Genomic DNA, 21,311 nt, shown 5'->3' with positions numbered 1-21,311 from the left:
TTCTACCATTTTATTTTAAAGCCCCAACAACCTGAGGTGCTGCCTTTGATCTCCTGTGAACCTGCATGGCCCTCCATCCTCCCAATTCCCTCTGCTATTCCACAGCCCCTAGTTCCATTGACAATTACTGCAGTCATTGCCTCACATTTCCTGACATTGTATTCCACTTTATGATCCAATCCCCAATCTTATCAATAATCCTATTCCGTTTCCTTTGGTCTTCTGCAGATGCAGTCATCCCCAATAAACCAATGTTTCTGACACCATAATAAGCAGATGGAAAGTGGTTAAAGTTGGAATTGCACTTCTTCAAGGTCCTCTGTCAGAGTTCGCTGTTCTTCATGGTACATGATCGTTTCTTAGGACTGAGCAAGTGTCACCTGCATGAAATATTCAGCTGGAGTTCAGCATTGGTGATCTAATATAAACTTCATGGCTTGTCACACATGCTTATCACAGGGAACATATATAGAACTTTCCTCTGGAGATTAAATGGCTGGGTAGAGTCTATGTTAAGGGAGAGTGTACATGGGCTGTGGAGGAGATTAAATGGCTGAGTAGAGTCTATGATAGGGGAGGCTGTACATGGGCTGTGGGAGGAGATTAAATGGCTGAGTAGAGTCTATGATAGGGGAGAGTGTACATGGGCTGTGGAGGAGATTAAATGGCTGGGTAGAGTCTATGTTAAGGGAGAGTGTACATGGGCTGTGGGAGGAGATTAAATGGCTAAGTAGAGTCTATGATAGGGGAGAGTGTACATGGGCTGTGGGAGGAGATTAAATGGCTGAGTAGAGTCTATGATAGGGGAGGCTGTACATGGGCTGTGGGAGGAGATTAAATGGCTGAGTAGAGTCTATGATAGGGGAGAGTGTACATGGGCTGTGGAGGAGATTAAATGGCTGGGTAGAGTCTATGTTAAGGGAGAGTGTACATGGGCTGTGGGAGGAGATTAAATGGCTGAGTAGAGTCTATGTTAAGGGAGAGTGTACATGGGCTGTGGGAGGAGATTAAATGGCTGGGTAGAGTCTATGTTAAGGGAGAGTGTACATGGGCTGTGGGAGGAGATTAAATGGCTAAGTAGAGTCTATGATAGGGGAGAGTGTACATGGGCTGTGGAGGAGATTAAATGGCTGGGTAGAGTCTATGTTAAGGGAGAGTGTACATGGGCTGTGGGAGGAGATTAAATGGCTGAGTAGAGTATATATGGGCTGTGGGAGGAGATTAAATGGCTGGGTAGAGTCTATGTTAAGGGAGAGTGTACATGGGCTGTGGGAGGAGATTAAATGGCTGAGTAGAGTATATATGGGCTGTGGGAGGAGATTAAATGGCTGAGTAGAGTATATGTTAAGGGAGAGTGTACATGGGCTGTGGGAGGAACAGACTGAATGGACACGGCTAATTAGTAGGGGGATGCAGCCGAGTTCCTTCAATAAATATCAAAATATAATGCCTGAATTTGAGGGAGCGCGATATCCAGCAGTAGCTTAGTGAGTTGTGCAAGCTCATTCGAAGGATGCAGTCCTTTATTTCCAATAATGCCCACAGTGACAGGCCCAATGGAGTCACTGGAAATTGAGTAACTTTTATCTAATGCATATTACTATCTTGCTGTCTGGTGTGCTTTTATGTACATGAATTATATATGACAGTATATTTTAGTGAATTCCATTCAGCAAGGCCCCTGGGAGGTTAATGAGTGGGAGTTAACAACACAGTGCAGACTTGCAGGGGAAATTTGGAAAGAAAAGCTTTGTAAAAGTCCCGAGCCTTCTGGCTGCAATGTCACTCTGTCATTTGCTGACTTCCATCCTTGTGTCGGGAGGTTGGGAGTTAGGAGGGGACCGGGGAGAGGTGGAGGAACTGCAGGTCATGGCCAAAGGCCAGACGTCTTGTCCTCGTGTTACGCAGCAGGTCGGAGGTGAATCGCCGCACTGTTAGGGCGAGCAGCAAGGATGTAGATGGCATTTTCCTTAAGGAATGTTTTCCAGTCCACGCGTCTGTGAAGAGAAACAAGAAAACCATGAGAAGCACAGACAACCCAGACACTCCTCAGGGTCACAGGATGACATCACTGTGCTCGTGGGTGGATGTAAAGAATTATTGGTTTGTTTAGCCCCAATACAAAGAAGTCTCTCATTTCTAAAAGTTGCCATGGTGATGGAACCTTTGTAGGGAAGGTGAATAAGTGTACAAATATGAGAAGGAGGATCAGAAAAGCAAAATCAGGAATGGGAAATGGCAGAAAACAAAGACAGAGAGGCCATAAAGGAAGCGCAGACCAAAGGGAGGATAGAGAAAGAGAGAGATAGAGAAGAGAGAGGGAAGGAGAGATGGTGAACAAAAGAGACGGAAAGAAAAAGAGATAAAGAGAAAGGGAGAAAAAGAGAGATAGAGATATAAAGAAAGAAACAGAGAGTTCAGAGCAACGTAGAGACTCAAAAGGCATACTGACAAAACAAGACTGTAAATGTAGACAGACTGATTGCCAGAAGGAGACACAGAGACATTAAAGGGTTCAGGTAGCTTATATATGGAGTAATGCCAAAGACTTGCAGCTTGACAGGTAAACTGGCTATTGTAAATTGCCCCTAGTGTAGGTAGGTGATAGGAGAATGGTGGGGATGTGTTAGGGAATATGGGATTAATGTAGGATTAGTATAAATGGGTGGTTGTTGGTCAGCACAGACTCGGTGGGCTGAAAGGCCTGTTTCAGTGCTGTATCTCTCTATGACTAATGGATACCTGGGAGTGAGTTACGGGTTGAAATCTAATTGAGGGATGTAGGTAGTTTATAAATAGCAGGGCTGTCCAACCTTTTCACATGGGGGGGGTGCACTTTACAACTTTTGTCTTACATAGGGGCTGGTGAGACAATTTCAGAAAGATAAAATTTATCTTACAATTAATCAAAACAACAAAAAAATGTACATTTTTGTGAAGAATCTTTAAATGAGAAGATTAAGTTATTGACTTACTTTCTCATTACTATGGTGAAGACTGATTTCGTGGCATTTTTTTTTCTTGCACAAGTAGTCAATGTTTGCCTGCACACTTTTGTTGTAGTGATGCAGAGTATTCCGGATAATGTCCATCTGTCAGCGGTGATCTCAATCAATCTCTCTTTCTTTCTCACTCTCTCTCGCTCTCTGTCTCTCTACCTGTGTTGTTCTCCCTTTCTGTGCCCCCCCCTCTTTCTCTCTCTGTTCCCCTTTTTCTCTCTCTGTCCTCCCCATTTCCCTTTCTCTCTGTCCCCCCTCTCTCTCTCTCTCTGTCTGTCCCCCTCCCTCTCTCACTCTCCTCCCTCTGTCTCTCTGATAGTTGCAGGGAGCAGGAGCGCTCAGCACAGCAGCTTTGTGGTTGGTCAGTTTTTATAAACATCGCACTGTCTGTTTCACAGCTGAGAGGCACTGACAGCAGGAACAGTGGTTTCCCAACTTCAGACAGATTCAGAGTTTTCCAGCCGGCTTTTCAAAAAAAAAAGTCAGAATCCACTGAAAAACCCTGAAACTGTCTGAAGTTGAGAAACTGCTGTTCCCGCTCCTAGAACCTGTCAGCTGTGAAACTCACTTGTGATTTTTTTAAAGAGCCAGTCTGAAAGAAGAAATCAATGGGAAATTTCTTATCTGTGAAGTTACTAGTTGCAGACCCTTGGTGAGGATGAGGAACGGCCCCGGGTACAATTTATATCCATTGGCTCGATGGAAACCTTTGGTGTGCTGGATCCTGGTCCACGGTCTTTATGATGGACAACCCTGATATATAACATAACAGATATCTGGCAGTGAGTTACAGGCTGGAATCTAAACAAGGGGTTTGGATGTTTTCTACAGGAGAGTTTTTCACTGTTGACAGTTTGTGATTTTTTTCTGTCTTCCAGAACGGTTCCTTGACAATGCCTAGGGTAGCTCCGTGGGTGAGCTGCCCTTACTGCCTCCTTAGTTACAGGGAGTCTGTTTCTCCACTCACCTATTCTCCTCTTGTTCCCTGCAGAGCAGTGACTTGTCCTGTACCCTCACTCGTCCTCTGCTGGCTGGGCTACTCTCCGATATGGGTCCAACGTGGCTGATACTGGCAAAGAAACAGATACGGACTGTTATTGTTCTCAGAATGTCATTGGCAGTGATAGCACAGTCGACATAGGAACAGGAGGAGGCCACTCAGCCCCTTGAATTTGTTCTGCCATTTAATTAGATCATGGTTGATCTGTATCTCAACTTCATTTACCCACCTTTGTTCAATATCCCTTGATACCCTTAACCAACAAAAAACAATCAATCGCAGTCTTGAAAGCTCTGATTATCCCAGTCTCAACAGCTTTTTTGGAGGAGAGAGTCCCCGAGTTCCACTACCCATTGTGTGAAGAAGTGCTTCCTGACATCACCCCTGAATTTTAAGATTATGCCCTCTTGTTCTGGACTCAACCCCCAGAGGAAATATTTTCTCTATATCTACCTTGTCAAATTGTTTTATTATTTTGAAAACCTCAATTAAATCATCCCTTAATCTTCTAAAGGGAATACAAGCCTAGTCTATGTAACCTGCCCTCCTAATTAAATCCTTTCAGCCCCGGAATTATTCTGGTGAATCTGTGTTGCGCCCCCTCCTTCCGGAGGTGCGGGGCCCAGAACTGAACACAGTTACTCCAGTTGGTGGTCTGACCAGAGCTTTATAAAAGTATAACTTTCAACCCATTGTTTTCCCGCCTCCCTGAGAACTCTCCCAATTTCTCTTTTTTTTTTACAAAAGATGCATGTCTATAAAATCTGAGACAGATGCATGAGTGGAGAGGTTTGTTGCACTGGGTGAGCGGAGAGGTTTGCTGTTAGAGTGAGTTTCGAGGTTTGAGGAACTGTGCCGATATTCTGCAGATTGTGATTGCTGTGGTTAAACCAGGGTCAAGCTGTATGCTGCCCTCTAATCCTGATTCCATTTCATTATTCGTTCATGGGATGTGGGTGTCACTGTTTAGGCCAGCATTTATTGCCCCATGCCTAATTGCCCTTGAGAAGGTGGTAGTGAGCTGCCTTCTTGAACCGCTGCAGTCCATGTGGGGTAGGCACACCCACAGTGCTGTTAGGAAGGGAGTTCCAGGATTTTGACCCAGCGACATTGAAGGAATAACGATATAGTTCCAAGTCAGGATGGTGTGTGGCTTGAAGGGGAACCTGCAGGTGGTGGTGATTTCAGGCATCTGCTGCCCTTGTCCTTCTAGGTGGTAGATGTTACAGGTTTGGAAGGTGCTGTCAAAGGAGCCTTGGTGAGTTGCTGCAGTGCATCTTGTAGATGGTACACACTGCTGCCACTGTGCGTCGTTGGTGGAGGAAGTGAATGTTGAAGCTAGTGGATGGGGTGACAATCAAGTGGGCTGTTTTGTCCTGGATGGTGTCGAGCTTCTTGAGCGTTGTTGGAGCTGCACCCATCCAGGCAAGTGGAGAGTATTCCATCACACTCCTGACTTGTGCCTTGTAGATGGTGGACAGGCTTTGGGGAGTCAGGAGGTGAGTTACTCGCTGCAGGATTCCCAGCCTCTGTCCTGCTCTTGTAGCCACAGTATTTATATGGCTGGTCCAGTTCAGTTTCTGGTCAATGGTAAACCTCAGGAGGTTGATTGTGGGGGATTCAGCAATGGTAATGCCATTGAATGTCAAGGAGAGATGGTTAAATTCTCTCTTATTTGAGATGGTCATTGACTGGCATTTGTGTGGTATGAATGTTACTTGCCACTTATCAGCCTAAACCTGGACGTTGCCCAGGTCTTGCTGCAACTGGACATTGGCTGCTTCTGTATCTGAGGAGTTGCGAATGGTGTGGAACATTGTGCAATCATCCGCATTCTGCTGGAGTTTGTGGGGTTCAGAGGGGTGACCCTCATTAGCATGGATACAAATGGCACACTGAATCACAGAATTGAATCATAGAATGGTTACAGCACAAAAGGAGGCCATTTGGCCCATCGAGTCCATGTCAGCTCTCTGTAAGAATAGTTTTGCTAGTCCCACTTCCCCATAGCTCTGTAAATTTTTCTCCTCAGGTGCTTATCCATTTCCCTTTTGAAAGTCACGGTTGAACCTGCCTCCACCACACTCTCAAGCAGTACATTGCAGATCCTAACCACCCACTGCGTAACAACGTTTTCCTCATGTCACTTTTGGTTCTTTGATTTCTTTTATCCATTCCCGCTGGCAAGGCCAACATTGATCACCCATCTCTAATTGTTCTGAGAAGGTGGTGGATCTTCTTCTTGAACCACTGGGGCCAGCGGGTTTGATACAATTAGGGATGGACAATAAATGCTGGCCTTGCCAGTGATGTCCACATCCCCTGACTGAATAAAACAAAAGCCTCAGCTTACTTGACCTGCTAATATCCACCGAGGAACATGAAGCCCCTAGCACTGCCTTGGACCTCACCTCTTGCTGTCATTTGCCTTGTAAATGGCAGATGGAGGTTCAACAACCACAAGACTCCAAGATATAGGGGAGATCTGGAGCAACAATGAATGTCCATCTTTTTCCGAGAAGAGTTCCTACTTGAGTTATAGCCAATAACTGGCAGAATGCCAGCGGAACTTCAGGGGACACTGTTAGCAGCACAGATATCAACATCATGCTGGTTGCGAGTTTGCTTGAGATGGAATTTCCAGAGCCATTAAGCACATAATCAAAGCCGACGCTCCCAGTGCAGTATTGATGGAGTGCTGCACTGTCTGAGGTGCCAACATCACTAAAATCAGATTAGCAGGCCATTTATTACATAGCTGTTTGTGGGACCTTGTAGACAAACTGACTGCCATAATACAATAATGACTACACTTCAATGTACAACATTGGTTATGAAACATTTTGCGACATCCTGAGTTTTTAATGTGATTCTAATGATGTTAAACTCTCTCTTAAATCTCTTATACTGCTCTGAATGCAGCAGTCTGAGGCAGTCGCCTACTGCCTAACTATTGGATCATTAGAAACAGGTAAACAACGGAGGAAAGAGAAATTTCATATGAGCACGGGAACACACTCATGATTAATATTGCATCGTGCAATCGGGTAGGGTTGGACAAGTAAATTGGACAACATGAGTTCGGATCTCATCAAGGCTGTTTAAAAATTTGAATTCAGTTTAAAAAATGTATGAAAATAAAAAGCTGGTATCAATATGGGCAGCACAGTGGCGCAGTGGTTAGCACCGCAGCGACCCGGGTTCAATTCTGGGTACTGCCTATGTGGAGTTTGCAAGTTCTCCCTGTGTCTGCGTGGGTTTTCTCCGGGTGCTCCGGTTTCCTCCCACAAGCCAAAGACTTGCAGGTTGGTAGGTAAATTGGCCATTATAAATTGCCCCTAGTATAGGTAGGTGGTAGGGATATATAGGGACAGGTGGGGATGTGGTAGGAATATGGGATTAGTGTAGGATTAGTATAAATGGGTGGTTGATGGTCGGCACAGACTCGGTGGGCCGAAGGGCCTGTTTCAGTGCTGTATCTCTAAACTAAACTAAACTAATACAGTAAAGCTGTCAGATTGTTGTAAAAAACCCAACAGGTTCATTAATGTCCTTTAGGGAAGGAAATCTGTCGATCTTAACTGGTCGGGCCTACATGTGACTGATGGCCTCAGGAAGCAGCTCAGTTAGTATTGCCACCTTCTCATGGGCAACTAGTGACAGGCAATAAATGTCCACGAGCAGCTGCATCACGAGAGTGAAAATATTGAAAAAAAAAATCATCCTCGTGTCCTTTAGGGGGAAAAAAATATCCAGCAAGCATTATAAAAGCAAAATACTGCAGCTGCTGAAAATCTGAAATAAAAACAGAAAGTGCTGGAAATACTCAGCAGGTCTGGCAGCATCTGTGGAGCGAGAAACAGAGTTAATGCACTGAATTTTGCGGCTCACGTGCTGATCCTGACATCAGGATGATTTCCGGGTCGCGAACCCGGAAGTGTACCTGGCGTGACGGCAGGCGCAAACTTCCCAGAGGAGGCCAGTTAAGCAGCTGCCTCCTGGAGCTCCGTCCAATTGGGGACGGAAGGTGGGTTATGGACCTGAGAGGACCGACCACAGTGCTCAAAGTGAAGGGTGACTGCCAGCCCCACTCTGAATTGTGTTCACTGCTCAGGTGAACCAAGAGAAGGGCAGCACAAGAAGAAGGCATGATAGTGATGCTGGAACCAGCGGCCTACTCCTGAAACTCTGTGAGGAATCTGCTGGTGGACTACTGTCCACATGTACAGCCTGCCACTGGGAAAAGTGGCTGGAGGCAGGAACATATCAGGGAGAATTATTGGGCAAAGTTCCGGCGCCCTCTCGCCAACCTCCAAACCCGCCTCTGGAAGTTGGTAAAATTCCCCCAACGATTCAGGTTTCAGTCAAGCTCATATCTGATGAAAGGTCATCAACCAGGAATGTTAACTCTCTTGCTCCCTCCACAGATGCTGCCAGGCCTGCTGACTATTTCCTGCACTTTTTTAAAAAATTCTTTCATGGAATGTGGGCATCGTTGGCTAGGCCAGCATTTATTGCCCATCCTTAATTGCCCTTGAAAAGATGGTGGTGAGCTGCCTTCTTGAACCACCGCAGTCCATGTGGGGGAGGTACACCTACATTACTGTTAAGAATGGAGTTCCAGGATTTTGACCCAGAGAGAGTGAAGGAACAGCGATATAGTTCCAAGTCAGGATGTGTGTGACTTGGAGGGAAACTTGCATCTGCTGCCCTTGTCCTTGTTGGTGGTAGAAGCTGTGGGTTTGGAAGGTGCTGCCAAAGGAGCCTTGGTGCGTTGCTGCAATGCATCTTGTAGATGGTTCACACTGCTGCCACTGTGTGTCGGTGGTGGAGGGAGTGAATGTTTGTAGATGGGGTGCCAATCAAGTGGGCTGCTTTGTCCTGGATGGTGTCGAGCTTCTTGAGTGTTGTTGGAGCTGCACCCATCCAGGCAAGTGGAGAGTATTCCATCACACTCCTGACTTGTGCCTTGTAGATGGTGGACAGGCTTTGGGGAGTCAGGAGGTGAGTTACTTGCCACAGAATTCCCAGCCTCTGACCTGCTCTTGTAGCCACGGTATTTATACGGCTGGTCCAGTTCAGTTTCTGGTCAATGGTAGCCCCTAGGATGTTGATAGTGAGGGATTCAGCGATGGTAATGCCTTTGAATGTCAAGGAGAGATGGTTGGATTCTCTCTTGTTTGAGATGGTCATTGCCTGGCACTTGTGTGGTGTGACTGTTACTTGCCATTTATCAGCCCAAACCTGGATATTGTCCCGGTCTTGCTGCATCTTGACATGGCTGCTTCAGTATTTGAGGAGTCACGAATGGTGCTGAATATTGTGCAATCATCAGTGAACATCCCCACTTCTGACCTAATGATCGAAGGAAGGTCATTGATGAAGCAGCTGAAGGTGGTTGGGCCTGGGACACTACCCTGAGGAACTCCTACAGTGATGTCCTGGGACTGAGATGATTGACCTCCAACAACCACAACCATTTTCCTTTGTGCTAGGTAACCAACCAGTGGAGAGTTTTCCCCCGATTCCCATTGACTCCAGTTCTGCTAGGGCTTCTCGATGCCATACTCAGTCAAATGCTGCCTTGTTGTCAAGGGCAGTCACTCTCACCTCTGTTTGCATAAACATTTTCATCTCTTTGCACTCAAAGATGTGACCCAATAATTATATAAAAAAAAATCATTGTGTGTAAAGTTACCATGGATGAAATTGGCCAGGATTTAATCTGGCTCATTGTTCTCCCAAATTTCTGACCTTTTATTATTTTTTGCCAAACACTTTTCCACGGAGGCCATGTACCTTTAAATATCACAAACAAACAATTAGAGTGTGAATGTGTTGGCAGTTCCTCATGTCATTGATAAATTCAGGATAATGTGGCAGCTTAATTAGGTGTAATTATACTGTCTTGGTTGCTATGATAATAGGCACGTTAAAAGTCAGGTGAATTGTGCCAAACAGTCACAGACACTGAAGCTGTGAAGCACTCACATCCTGTTGAGGTATCTGTCTATTATTATTTTAATAGGTAACTGTCATGCTTTGTTAACAGATGCAAAACAGCTTTAAAATGCTGAGTGCTGTTGTGTGTTGTTTTTGTAATAGTAGAGTAGACTCAATAGAGCTCAGTAGACTCAATGTGGACATTGCAGCACTTCAGGAGACTCGCCTCCCCGCGAGTGGCTCTCTAGCAGAGCAAGACTACACCTTCTTCTGGCAGGGCAGGGATCCTGAAGAACCAAGACAGCATGGAGTGGGCTTCGCCATCAGAAACTCCTTGCTCAGCATGATAGAGCCTCCCTCAAATGGCTCGGAACGCATACTGTCCATCCGACTGCTCACCACCTCTGGTCCAGTACACCTACTCAGCATCTATGCTCCAACACTCTGTTCCACACCTGAAGCTAAAGACCAGTTCTATGAACAACTCCATAACATCATTAGCAGCATCCCCAACACCGAACACCTATTCCTGCTGGGGGACTTTAATGCCAGGGTTGGGGCCGACCATGACTCATGGCCCTCCTGCCTTGGGCGCTATGGCGTTGGAAGGATGAATGAGAACGGGCAGAGACTGCTTGAGTTGTGTACCTATCATAACCTCTGCATCACCAACTCGTTCTTTCACACTAAACCCTGTCACCAGGTTTCATGGAGGCACCCAAGATCACGTCGTTGGCACCAGCTAGACCTCATTGTCACAAGGCGAGCCGCCTTAAACAGTGTTCAAATCACACGCAGCTTCCACAGTGCGGACTGCGACACCGACCACTCCCTGGTGTGCAGCAAGGTTAGACTCAGACCAAAGAAGTTGCATCATTCCAAGCAGAAGGGCCACCCGCGCATCAACACGAGCAGAATTTCTCACCCACAGCTGTTACAAAAATTTCTAAATTCACTTGTAACAGCCCTTCAAAACACTCCCACAGGGGATGCTGAGACCAAGTGGGCCCACATCAGAGACGCCATCTATGAGTCAGCTTTGACCACCTACGGCAAAAGTGCGAAGAGAAATGCAGACTGGTTTCAATCTCATAATGAAGAGCTGGAACCTGTCATAGCCGCTAAGCGCATTGCACTTTTGAACTACAAGAAAGCCCCCAGCGATTTAACATCCGCAGCACTTAAAGCAGCCAGAAGTACTGCACAAAGAACAGCTAGGCGTTGCGCAAACGACTACTGGCAACACCTATGCAGTCATATTCAGCTGGCCTCAGACACCGGAAACATCAGAGGAATGTATGATGGCATGAAGAGAGCTCTTGGGCCAACCATCAAGAAGATCACCCCCCTCAAATCTAAATCGGGGGACATAATCACTGACCAACGCAAACAGATGGACCGCTGGGTTGAGCACTACCTAGAACTGTACTCCAGGGAGAATGCTGTCACTGAGACTGCCCTCAATGCAGCCCAGCCTCTACCAGTCATGGATGAGCTGGACATACAGCCAACCAAATCGGAACTCAGTGATGCCATTGATTCCCTAGCCAGCGGAAAAGCCCCTGGGAAGGACAGCATTACCCCTGAAATAATCAAGAGTGCCAAGCCTGCTATACTCTCAGCACTACATGAACTGCTATGCCTGTGCTGGGACGAGGGAGCAGTACCCCAGGACATGCGCGATGCCAACATCATCACCCTCTATAAAAACAAAGGTGACCGCGGTGACTGCAACAACTACCGTGGAATCTCCCTGCTCAGCATAGTGGGGAAAGTCTTTGCTCGAGTCGCTCTGAACAGGCTCCAGAAGCTGGCCGAGCGCGTCTACCCTGAGGCACAGTGTGGCTTTCGTGCAGAGAGATCGACTATTGACATGCTGTTCTCCCTTCGTCAGATACAGGAGAAATGCCGTGAACAACAGATGCCCCTCTACATTGCTTTCATTGATCTCACCAAAGCCTTTGACCTCGTCAGCAGACGTGGTCTCTTCAGACTACTAGAAAAGATCGGATGTCCACCAAAGCTACTAAGTATCATCACCTCATTCCATGACAATATGAAAGGCACAATTCAACATGGTGGCTCCTCATCAGAGCCCTTTCCTATCCTGAGTGGTGTGAAACAGGGCTGTGTTCTCGCACCCACACTTTTTGGGATTTTCTTCTCCCTGCTGCTTTCACATGCGTTCAAATCCTCTGAAGAAGGAATTTTCCTCCACACAAGATCAGGGGGCAGGTTGTTCAACCTTGCCCGTCTAAGAGCGAAGTCCAAAGTACGGAAAGTCCTCATCAGAGAACTCCTCTTTGCTGACGATGCTGCTTTAACATCTCACACTGAAGAATGCCTGCAGAGTCTCATCGACAGGTTTGCGTCTGCCTGCAATGAATTTGGCCTAACCATCAGCCTCAAGAAAACGAACATCATGGGGCAGGATGTCAGAAATGCTCCATCCATCAATATTGGCGACCACGCTCTGAAAGTGGTTCAAGAGTTCACCTACCTAGGCTCAACTATCACCAGTAACCTGTCTCTAGATGCAGAAATCAACAAGCGCATGGGTAAGGCTTCCACTGCTATGTTCAGACTGGCCAAGAGAGTGTGGGAAAATGGCGCACTGACACGGAACACAAAAGTCCGAGTGTATCAGGCCTGTGTCCTCAGTACCTTGCTCTACGGCAGCGAGGCCTGGACAACGTATGCCAGCCAAGAGCGACGTCTCAATTCATTCCATCTTCGCTGCCTTCGGAGAATACTTGGCATCAGGTGGCAGGACTATATCTCCAACACAGAAGTCCTTGAAGCGGCCAACATCCCCAGCTTATACACACTACTGAGTCAGCGGCGCTTGAGATGGCTTGGCCATGTGAGCCGCATGGAAGATGGCAGGATCCCCAAAGACACATTGTACAGCGAGCTCGCCACTGGTATCAGACCCACCGGCCGTCCATGTCTCCGTTATAAAGACGTCTGCAAACGCGACATGAAATCGTGTGACATTGATCACAAGTCGTGGGAGTCAGTTGCCAGCATTCGCCAGAGCTGGCGGGCAGCCATAAAGACAGGGCTAAATTGTGGCGAGTCGAAGAGACTTAGTAGTTGGCAGGAAAAAAGACAGAGGCGCAAGGGGAGAGCCAACTGTGCAACAGCCCCAACAAACAAATTTCTCTGCAGCACCTGTGGAAGAGCCTGTCACTCCAGAATTGGCCTTTATAGCCACTCCAGGCGCTGCTTCACAAACCACTGACCACCTCCAGGCGCGTATCCATTGTCTCTCGAGATAAGGAGGCCCAAAAGAAAAAAAAAAGAAGAGTAGCTCGGGCATTATCGATAAAGTCTCAGTCTAGATAAGGTCAACTAATAACTTATTATTTACACAACTCTATTTATACTCTCCTTTAAGCCTGGGGCGGCACAGTGGCGCAGTGGTTAGCACTGCAGCCTCACAGCTCCAGCAACCCGGGTTCAGTTCTGGGTACTGCCTGTGTGGAGCTTGCAAGTTCTCCCTGTGACCGCGTGGGTTACCGCCGGGTGCTCCGGTTTCCTCCCACAGCCAAAGACTTGCAGGTTGATAGGTAAATTGGCCACTGTAAAATTGCCCCGAGCGTAGGTAGGAGAATTGAGGGGACGTGGTAGGGAATATGGGGTTAATGTAGGATTAACATAAATGGGTGGTTGTTGGTCGGCACAGGCTTGGTGGGCCGAAGGGCCTGTTTCAGTGCTGTATCTCTCTAAGCCTCTTTAACTAGCATCCTTCGTACTGCTAAAATCCATTAGAATGTGACTGACACATCATCAGTACAGTGGGAGGGGTTGCTCTCAATGTCTCCACCATTAACCCTTTCAGGTCCTTCTCCTACAGGTGCCTCTGAATCTCAGCTTAAAACTGACAAGTCCCTTCCAATTTACAGACTTTACTGATCAAAGGAGTATGAATTAGGAGCAGAAGCAGGCCATTCAGCCCCTCGATCCTGCTCCGTCATTCAATAAGATCGTGTCTGATCTGTTTGTGTCTCGAATTCCACATTCCCATCTACCCCCGATAATCTTTGATTCCCTTACTAACAAGAATCTATCGACCTCCACCTTAAAAATATTCAATAATCCCACCTTCTAAGAGTTCCAACCAGCGTGAATGTGTTGGCAGTTTTGCTTGTGCTCCTTGATGCCACAGAGCAAACAAGCACGATCCTCTGTGAGACAAAAATTCCCCTCGTCTCTGTCCTAAAAGGGATACTCCTAATTTAAAAACTGTGCCCCCTAGTTCTGAACTCCCCCACAAGAGGAAACATCCTCTCCACATCCACCTTGTCAAGACCGTTCAGGTTCTTATAAACTTCAATCAAGTCTCCCCTCACTCTTCTAAATTCCAGTGAAAACAAGCCCAGTCTGTCCAACCTTTCCTCATAAGACAACCCGCTCATTCCATGTATCAATCTAGTAAACCTCCTCTGAACTGCCTCCAACGCATTTACATCCTTCCTTAAATAAGGAGACCAAAACTGCACACAGTATTTGAGATGTGGTCTCACCAATGCCCTGTATAATTGAAGCATAACATCCTTACTTTTATTTTCAATTCCTCTTGTAATAAAGGATAACATTCCATTAGCCTTCTTTATTACTTGCTGTACCTGTATACTAACTTTTTGTGACTCATGCACTGGAACACCTAGATCCCTCTGCACCTCGGAATTCTGCAGTCGTTCTCCGTTTAAGTAATACTCTGCTTTTTTTTTTATTCTTCCTGCCAAAGTGAACAGCTTCACATTTTCCCACATTATACTCCATCTGCCAGATTTTTGCCCACTCACTCAACCTATCTATATCAGTCTGCAACCTCCTTATGTCCTCTTCACAACATGCTTTCCTACCTATCTTTGTGCCATCTGCAAATTTAGCTACCGTGCCATTGCTCCCCTCATCTAAGTCATTGATATAAATTGTAAAAAATTGAGACCCCTGCAGGACTCCACTCGTCACATCCTGCCAATCAGAAAAGGACCCATTTATGCATACTTTCTGTTTTCTGCCAGCCAGCCAATCTTCTATCCATGCTAATATGTTACCCACTACACCATGAGCTCCTACTTTGCACAATAACCTTTTCTGTGGCACCTTGTCAAATGCCTTCTGGAAATCCAAGAACAGTACATCAACAGGCTCCCCTTTATCCACAGCACGTTCACTTCTTCAAAGAACTCCAATAAATTGGTTAAACATGATTTCCCTTTCACAAAACCATGCTGACAATTCCTGATTACCTTGAGTTTTCTAAGTGCCCAGCTATAACCTCCTTAATGATCGATTTTAACACCTTCCCCACGACAGACGTCAAGCTCACCGGCCTGTTTTCTGCCTCCACTCCCCTCCCCCCCCACTCCCTTCTTGAATAGAGGGGTTAATATTTGCAGGCTGATGGAACCTTTCTAGAATCTCGTGAATTTTGAAAAATTAACACCACCGCATCTCTTACCTCATTCACCACCTCTTTTAAAACCCTAGGATGAAGTCCATCAGGACCCGGGGACTTGTCAGTCCTCAGCTCCATCAGTTTGGTCAGTACTGCTTCCCTGGTGATTGTAATTTCACCAAGTTCCTCTCTTCCTTCCACCTGCTGATTGACAGCTATTACTGGAATGTTTTTTGCATCCTCTATAGTGAAGACAGAGCAAAATGTTTGTTCATTTCATCCGCCATTTCCTTATTATCAACTACAAGCTCCCCATTCTCACGGTCTAGAGGACCAACACTCACTTTACTAACTCTTTTCCTTTTTAAATACCTGTAGACACATTGAGAAGGCTGTTTAAAAAAAGCATAGGGATCCTTGGCTTTACAAATAGAGTCCAAAAGCAAGGAAGTTATTGCTAAATTATAAATTGCATTATAAAACCCTGGTTAGGTCTCAGATGGAGAATTGTGTCCAATTCTGGGCACTACACCTTAGGAAGGACGTCAAGTCCTTGGAGAGGGTGCAGAGAAGATTTGCTAGAATGGTATCAGAGATGATAGATTTCAGTTACATGGAGAGACTATATTTATATTCACCACCACTGGATGTCTCAAAGTGCTTTACAGCCAATGAAGTACTCTTGAAGTGTAGTCACTGCTGTAAGAAATGCCTTAGAGCAGAGACAATTAAGAGGAAATTAAATGGAAGTGTTCCAAATTATGAAAGGTTTTGACAGAGTACAAAGGGAGAAAGTGTTTCCACTGGCAGGAGGGTCAGTAACCAGAGGGCACAGATTGGCAAAGAACCAGGGAGGAGATAAGGAAAAGGATTTTGATGGAGTTAAAGCTGAACTTTACCATGCATGTAAAGCAGTCAAACTGGAATATTCTCACCTGACGTTGCAGGATTGAGACTCCTTGGAATTTTTACGGAACCAGGAGTTCTGGGCTTTCTTACACTCGCTCCCTGTGATTAAACCGTCTTGGTTCTGGTCGAGGCTCAGGAAACAACTACGGGCCCGTTCGTGTTCCTTGGCCATCAGGAGTCTCAGCAATGAATTCTGGGGCGAAAACAAACAGCTCAGATCACACCAGTGAAGAAAGCCTGTGAAGTATCAGAGAAAACATTCACCACATTCGGGGAAGAAGATCGCAAAACAAACAACTTTTGTTTTAATTGAGAAACTCCATGTCAAGGGAAAGAAGCCAAAGTGCAGGAAAACAAGTAGGTTTCAAGAAGACTTGGAGAGAACGAGGCAAATCAAGAATAGGTACTTAATGAAACTCCAAAACCCAAACCTCCTCCCACCCTCACATCCCCTCCCCACATCTCCTCCCACCCTCACATCTCCTCCCACCCTCACATCCCTCCCCACATCTCCTCCCACCCTCACATCTCCTCCCACCCTCACATCCCCTCCCCACATCTCCTCCCACCCTCACATCTCCTCCCACCCTCACATCCCCTCCCCACATCTCCTCCCACCCTCACATCTCCTCCCACCCTCACATCTCCTCCACCCTCACATCCCCTCCCCACATCTCCTCCCACCCTCACATCCTCTCCCCACATCTCCTCCCACCCTCACATCTCCTCCCACCCTCACATCCCCTCCCCACATCTCCTCCCACCCTCACAATCCCTCCCCACATCTCCTCCCACCCTCACAATCCCCTCCCCACATCTCCTCCCACCCTCACATCCTCTCCCCACATCTCCTCCACCCTCACATCCTCTCCCCACATCTCCTCCCACCCTCACATCCCCTCCCACATCTCCTCCCACCCTCACAATCCCCTTCCCACATCTCCTCCCACCCTCACATCCTCTCCCCACATCTCCTCCCACCCTCACAATCCCTCCCCACATCTCCTCCCACCCTCACAATCCCCTCCCCACATCTCCTCCCACCCTCACATCCTCTCCCCACATCTCCTCCCACCCTCACAATCCCCTCCCCACATCTCCTCCCACCCTCACAATCCCCTCCCACCCTCACATCCCCTCCCCACATCTCCTCCCACCCTCACATCCCCTCCCCACATCTCCTCCCACACTCACATCCCCTCCCCACGTCTCCTCCCACCCTCACCCCCTCCCCACGTCTCCTCCCACCCTCACATCTCCTCCCGCCCTCACATCCCCTCCCCACGTCTACTCCCGCCCTCACACCCCCTCCCCCCACATCTCCTCCCGCCCTCACATCCCCTCCCCCCACGTCTCCTCCCACCCTCACATCCCTCCCCCCATGTCTCCTCCCACCCTCACATCCCCTCCCCCCACCCTCACATCCCCTCCCCACACATCTCCACCCACCCTCACATCCCTCCCCACGTCTCCTCCCGCCCTCACATCCCCTCCCCACATCTCCTCCCACCCTCACATCCCCTCCCCACATCTCCTCCCACCCTCACATCCCCTCCCCACATCTCCTCCCACCCTCACAACCCCTCCCCACATCACCTCCCACCTCACAATCCCCTCCTCACATCTCCTCCCACCCTCACATCTCCTCCCACCCTCAAAATCCCTCCCCACATCTCCTCCAACCCTCACATCCCTCCCCACGTCTCCTCCCGCCCTCACATCCCCTCCCCCCACATCTCCTCCCGCCCTCACATCCCCTCCCCACGTCTCCTCCCGCCCTCACATCCCCTCCCCACATCTCCTCCCACCCTCACATCTCCTCCCCACATCTACTCCCACCCTCACATCCCTCCTCACTCTCCTCCACCCTCACATCCCCTCCCCACATCTCCTCCCACCCTCACATACCCTCCCCCACTCCTCCCACTCCCTCATCCCCTCCCCCCACATCTCCTCCCACCCTCACATACCCTCCCCCCATCTCCTCCCACTCTCATCCCCTCCCCCCACATCTCCTCCCACCCTCACCCCCTCCCCACATCTCCTCCCACCCTCACATCCCCTCCCCCATCTCCTCCCACCCTCACATGCCCTCCCCCCATCTCCTCCCACTCTCACATCCCCTCCCCCCACATCTCCTCCCACCCTCACATACCCTCCCCCCATCTCCTCCCACTCTCACCCCCTCCCCACATCTCCTCCCACCCTCACATCCCCTCTCCCCATCTCCTCCCACCCTCACATCCCCTCCCCCCATCTCCTCCCACTCTCACATCCCCTCCCCCCACATCTCCTCCCACCCTCACATACCCTCCCCCCATCTCCTCCCACTCTCACATCCCCTCCCCCATCTCCTCCCACTCTCACATCCCCTCCCCCATCTCCTCCCACTCTCACATCCCCTCCCCCCACATCTCCTCCCACCCTCACATACCCTCCCCCCATCTCCTCCCACTCTCACATCCCCTCCCCCCACATCTCCTCCCACCCTCACATCCCCTCCCGCCCTCACATCTCCTCCCACCCCCTCCCCACATCTCCTCCCACCCTCACATCTCCTCCCACCCCCTCCCCACATCTCCTCCCACCCTCACATCTCCTCCCACCCTCACAATCCCTCCCCACATCTCCTCCCACCCTCACACCCCCTCCCCACATCTCCTCCCACCCTCACACCCCCTCCCCACATCTCCTCCCACCCTCATATCCCCTCCCCACATCTCCTCCCACCCTCACATCTCCTCCCCACATCTACTCCCACCCTCACATCCCCTCCCCACGTCTCCTCCCACCCTCACATCCCCTCCCCACATCTCCTCCCACCCTCACATACCCTCCCCCCATCTCCTCCCACTCTCTTATCCCCTCCCCCCACATCTCCTCCCACCCTCACATACCCTCCCCCCATCTCCTCCCACTCTCATCCCCTCCCCCCACATCTCCTCCCACCCTCACCCCCTCCCCACATCTCCTCCCACCCTCACATCCCCTCCCCCATCTCCTCCCACCCTCACATCCCCTCCCCCCATCTCCTCCCACTCTCACATCCCCTCCCCCCACATCTCCTCCCACCCTCACATACCCTCCCCCCATCTCCTCCCACTCTCACATCCCCTCCCCCATCTCCTCCCACTCTCACATCTCCTCCCACCCTCACATACCCTCCCCCCATCTCCTCCCACTCTCACATCCCCTCCCCCCACATCTCCTCCCACCCTCACATCCCCTCCCGCCCTCACATCCCCTCCCCACATCTCCTCCCACCCTCACATCTCCTCCCACCCCCTCCCCACATCTCCTCCCACCCTCACATCTCCTCCCACCCCCTCCCCACATCTCCTCCCACCCTCACATCTCCTCCCACCCTCACAATCCCTCCCCACATCTCCTCCCACCCTCACATCCCCTCCTCACATCCCCTCCCACCCTCACATCCCCTCACCACATCTCCTCCCACCCTCACATCCCCTCCCCCACATTTACTCCCACCCTCACAACCCCTCCCCCACATCTCCTCCCACCCTCACAACCCCTCCCTCACATCTCCTCCCACCCTCACAACCCCTCCCCCACATCTCCTCCCACCCTCACAACCCCTCCCTCACATCTCCTCCCACCCTCACAACCCCTCCCTCACATCTCCTCCCACCCTCACAACCCCTCCTCCACATCTCCTCCCACCCTCACAAACCCTCCCCCTCTCCACATCTCCTCCCACCCTCCCCCTCTCCACATCTCCTCCCACCCTCACATCCCCTCCCCATATCTCCTCCTCTCCACATCTCCTCCCACCCTCACATCCCCTCCCCACATCTCCTCCCACCCTCCCCCTCACATCCCTTCATCTACATCTCCTCCCACTCTCAAATCCCCCTCCCCACATTCCGTCCTCACCTCCAAAACATTTCCCCACATCCACATATCCTCCTTACCTCCACATCTCCTTCCCACCCCGCATCGCCGCCCTACTCCCACTGAACCTCCCCCGAACCTCCTTCCCCTACCCCTCAGACTTTGAGCGACATTTAAAGGGACCCTCATCCACTTACAAGTAACACCGAAACAAGCTTTTGGAGAGATGTTTCTTGCCCTGGGGTTTTAAATCTGACAGGAAGCAGTTCTCACACATGAAATTCCAACCAGCAGCGTACCTCCGATCGGAACTTCTGGAGCACCAACAGTGACTCGTGGTATAGGAAATCCATCCATTCCATTTGTCCCTTCTTGTCACCATCTAAAGCAGAGAACTGCATCATGGCTAACTCCTCCTTCTCCTCATTCATCTGTTCATCAAAGATCTGCTTGTGAATGAAGTGCTTGTAGTGAAGAAAATCATCCAATGTCAGGCAGGATTCTGGTAAAACAGGGAACAAAATCAGCAGCATGGCAACTCACTGGATACAGCAGAGACTATTGCTTTGTAAAACACAGGGGCCGCTGTTCTCTGCAATTTACACAGGGGCCGCTGTTCTCTACAATTTACACAGGGGCCGCTGTTCTCTACAATTTACACAGGGGCCGCTGTTCTCTACAATTTACACAGGGGCCGCTGTTCTCTACAATTTACACAGGGGCCGCTGTTCTCTACAATTTACACAGGGGCCGCTATTCTCTACAACTTACACAGGGGCTGCTATTCTCTACAACTTACACAGGGGCTGCTATTCTCTACAATTTACACAGTGGCTGCTAGTCTCTATCATATACACAGGGGCTGCTATTCTCTATAATATACACAAGGGCTGCTATTCTCAATGTTATACAGAGGGGCTGCCATTCTGTATAATATAGATAGTGGCTGCTATTTTCAATAGTACGCAGGGGCTTTGATTCCCTATAATATACCCAGAAGCTGCTATTTGCTGTGATATACACAGGGGCTACTATTCCCTGTAGTGTAGACATGGGCTGTTATTCCCTATGATTACATAGCTGCTGATATTCTCTACAATATAGACATGGGGCTGCTATTCTCTATAACACACAGTGGTTGTGGTTGCCTATAGTATATCCAAGGGCTGCTCTTCTCGATAACAGGGTCGTCCAACAT

The 21,311-nt window shown here is 49.0% G+C and overlaps 1 protein-coding gene across 2 annotated transcripts in view; it reads right to left on the bottom strand.

Annotated features, from left to right (window-relative positions):
• Positions 1-1,531: 1,531 nt before the first annotated feature.
• Positions 1,532-21,311, bottom strand: part of phf24 (PHD finger protein 24) — a 73,842-nt gene continuing 54,062 nt past the window's right edge. Inside the window, exons 4-8 of one of the 2 annotated variants that reach the window (XM_068028760.1) lie at positions 20,413-20,615; positions 16,288-16,454; positions 15,554-15,556; positions 3,967-4,068; positions 1,532-1,997 (exon numbers count right to left, since the gene is read on the bottom strand). In XM_068028760.1, coding sequence (XP_067884861.1) covers positions 1,901-1,997; positions 3,967-4,068; positions 15,554-15,556; positions 16,288-16,454; positions 20,413-20,615 — 572 coding nt within the window. In that variant the 3' untranslated portion in view covers positions 1,532-1,900. The remainder of the gene's footprint in view (positions 1,998-3,966; positions 4,069-15,553; positions 15,557-16,287; positions 16,455-20,412; positions 20,616-21,311) is intronic. The other variant, XM_068028759.1, reaches the window with a different exon arrangement.

This window comes from Heterodontus francisci, chromosome 4 (genome assembly GCF_036365525.1).
Source record: "Heterodontus francisci isolate sHetFra1 chromosome 4, sHetFra1.hap1, whole genome shotgun sequence".
Classification (NCBI taxonomy): domain Eukaryota; kingdom Metazoa; phylum Chordata; class Chondrichthyes; order Heterodontiformes; family Heterodontidae; genus Heterodontus; species Heterodontus francisci.
Note: the sequence above shows the minus strand (reverse complement) of the source record. Positions and strands in the feature narration are given on the sequence as shown.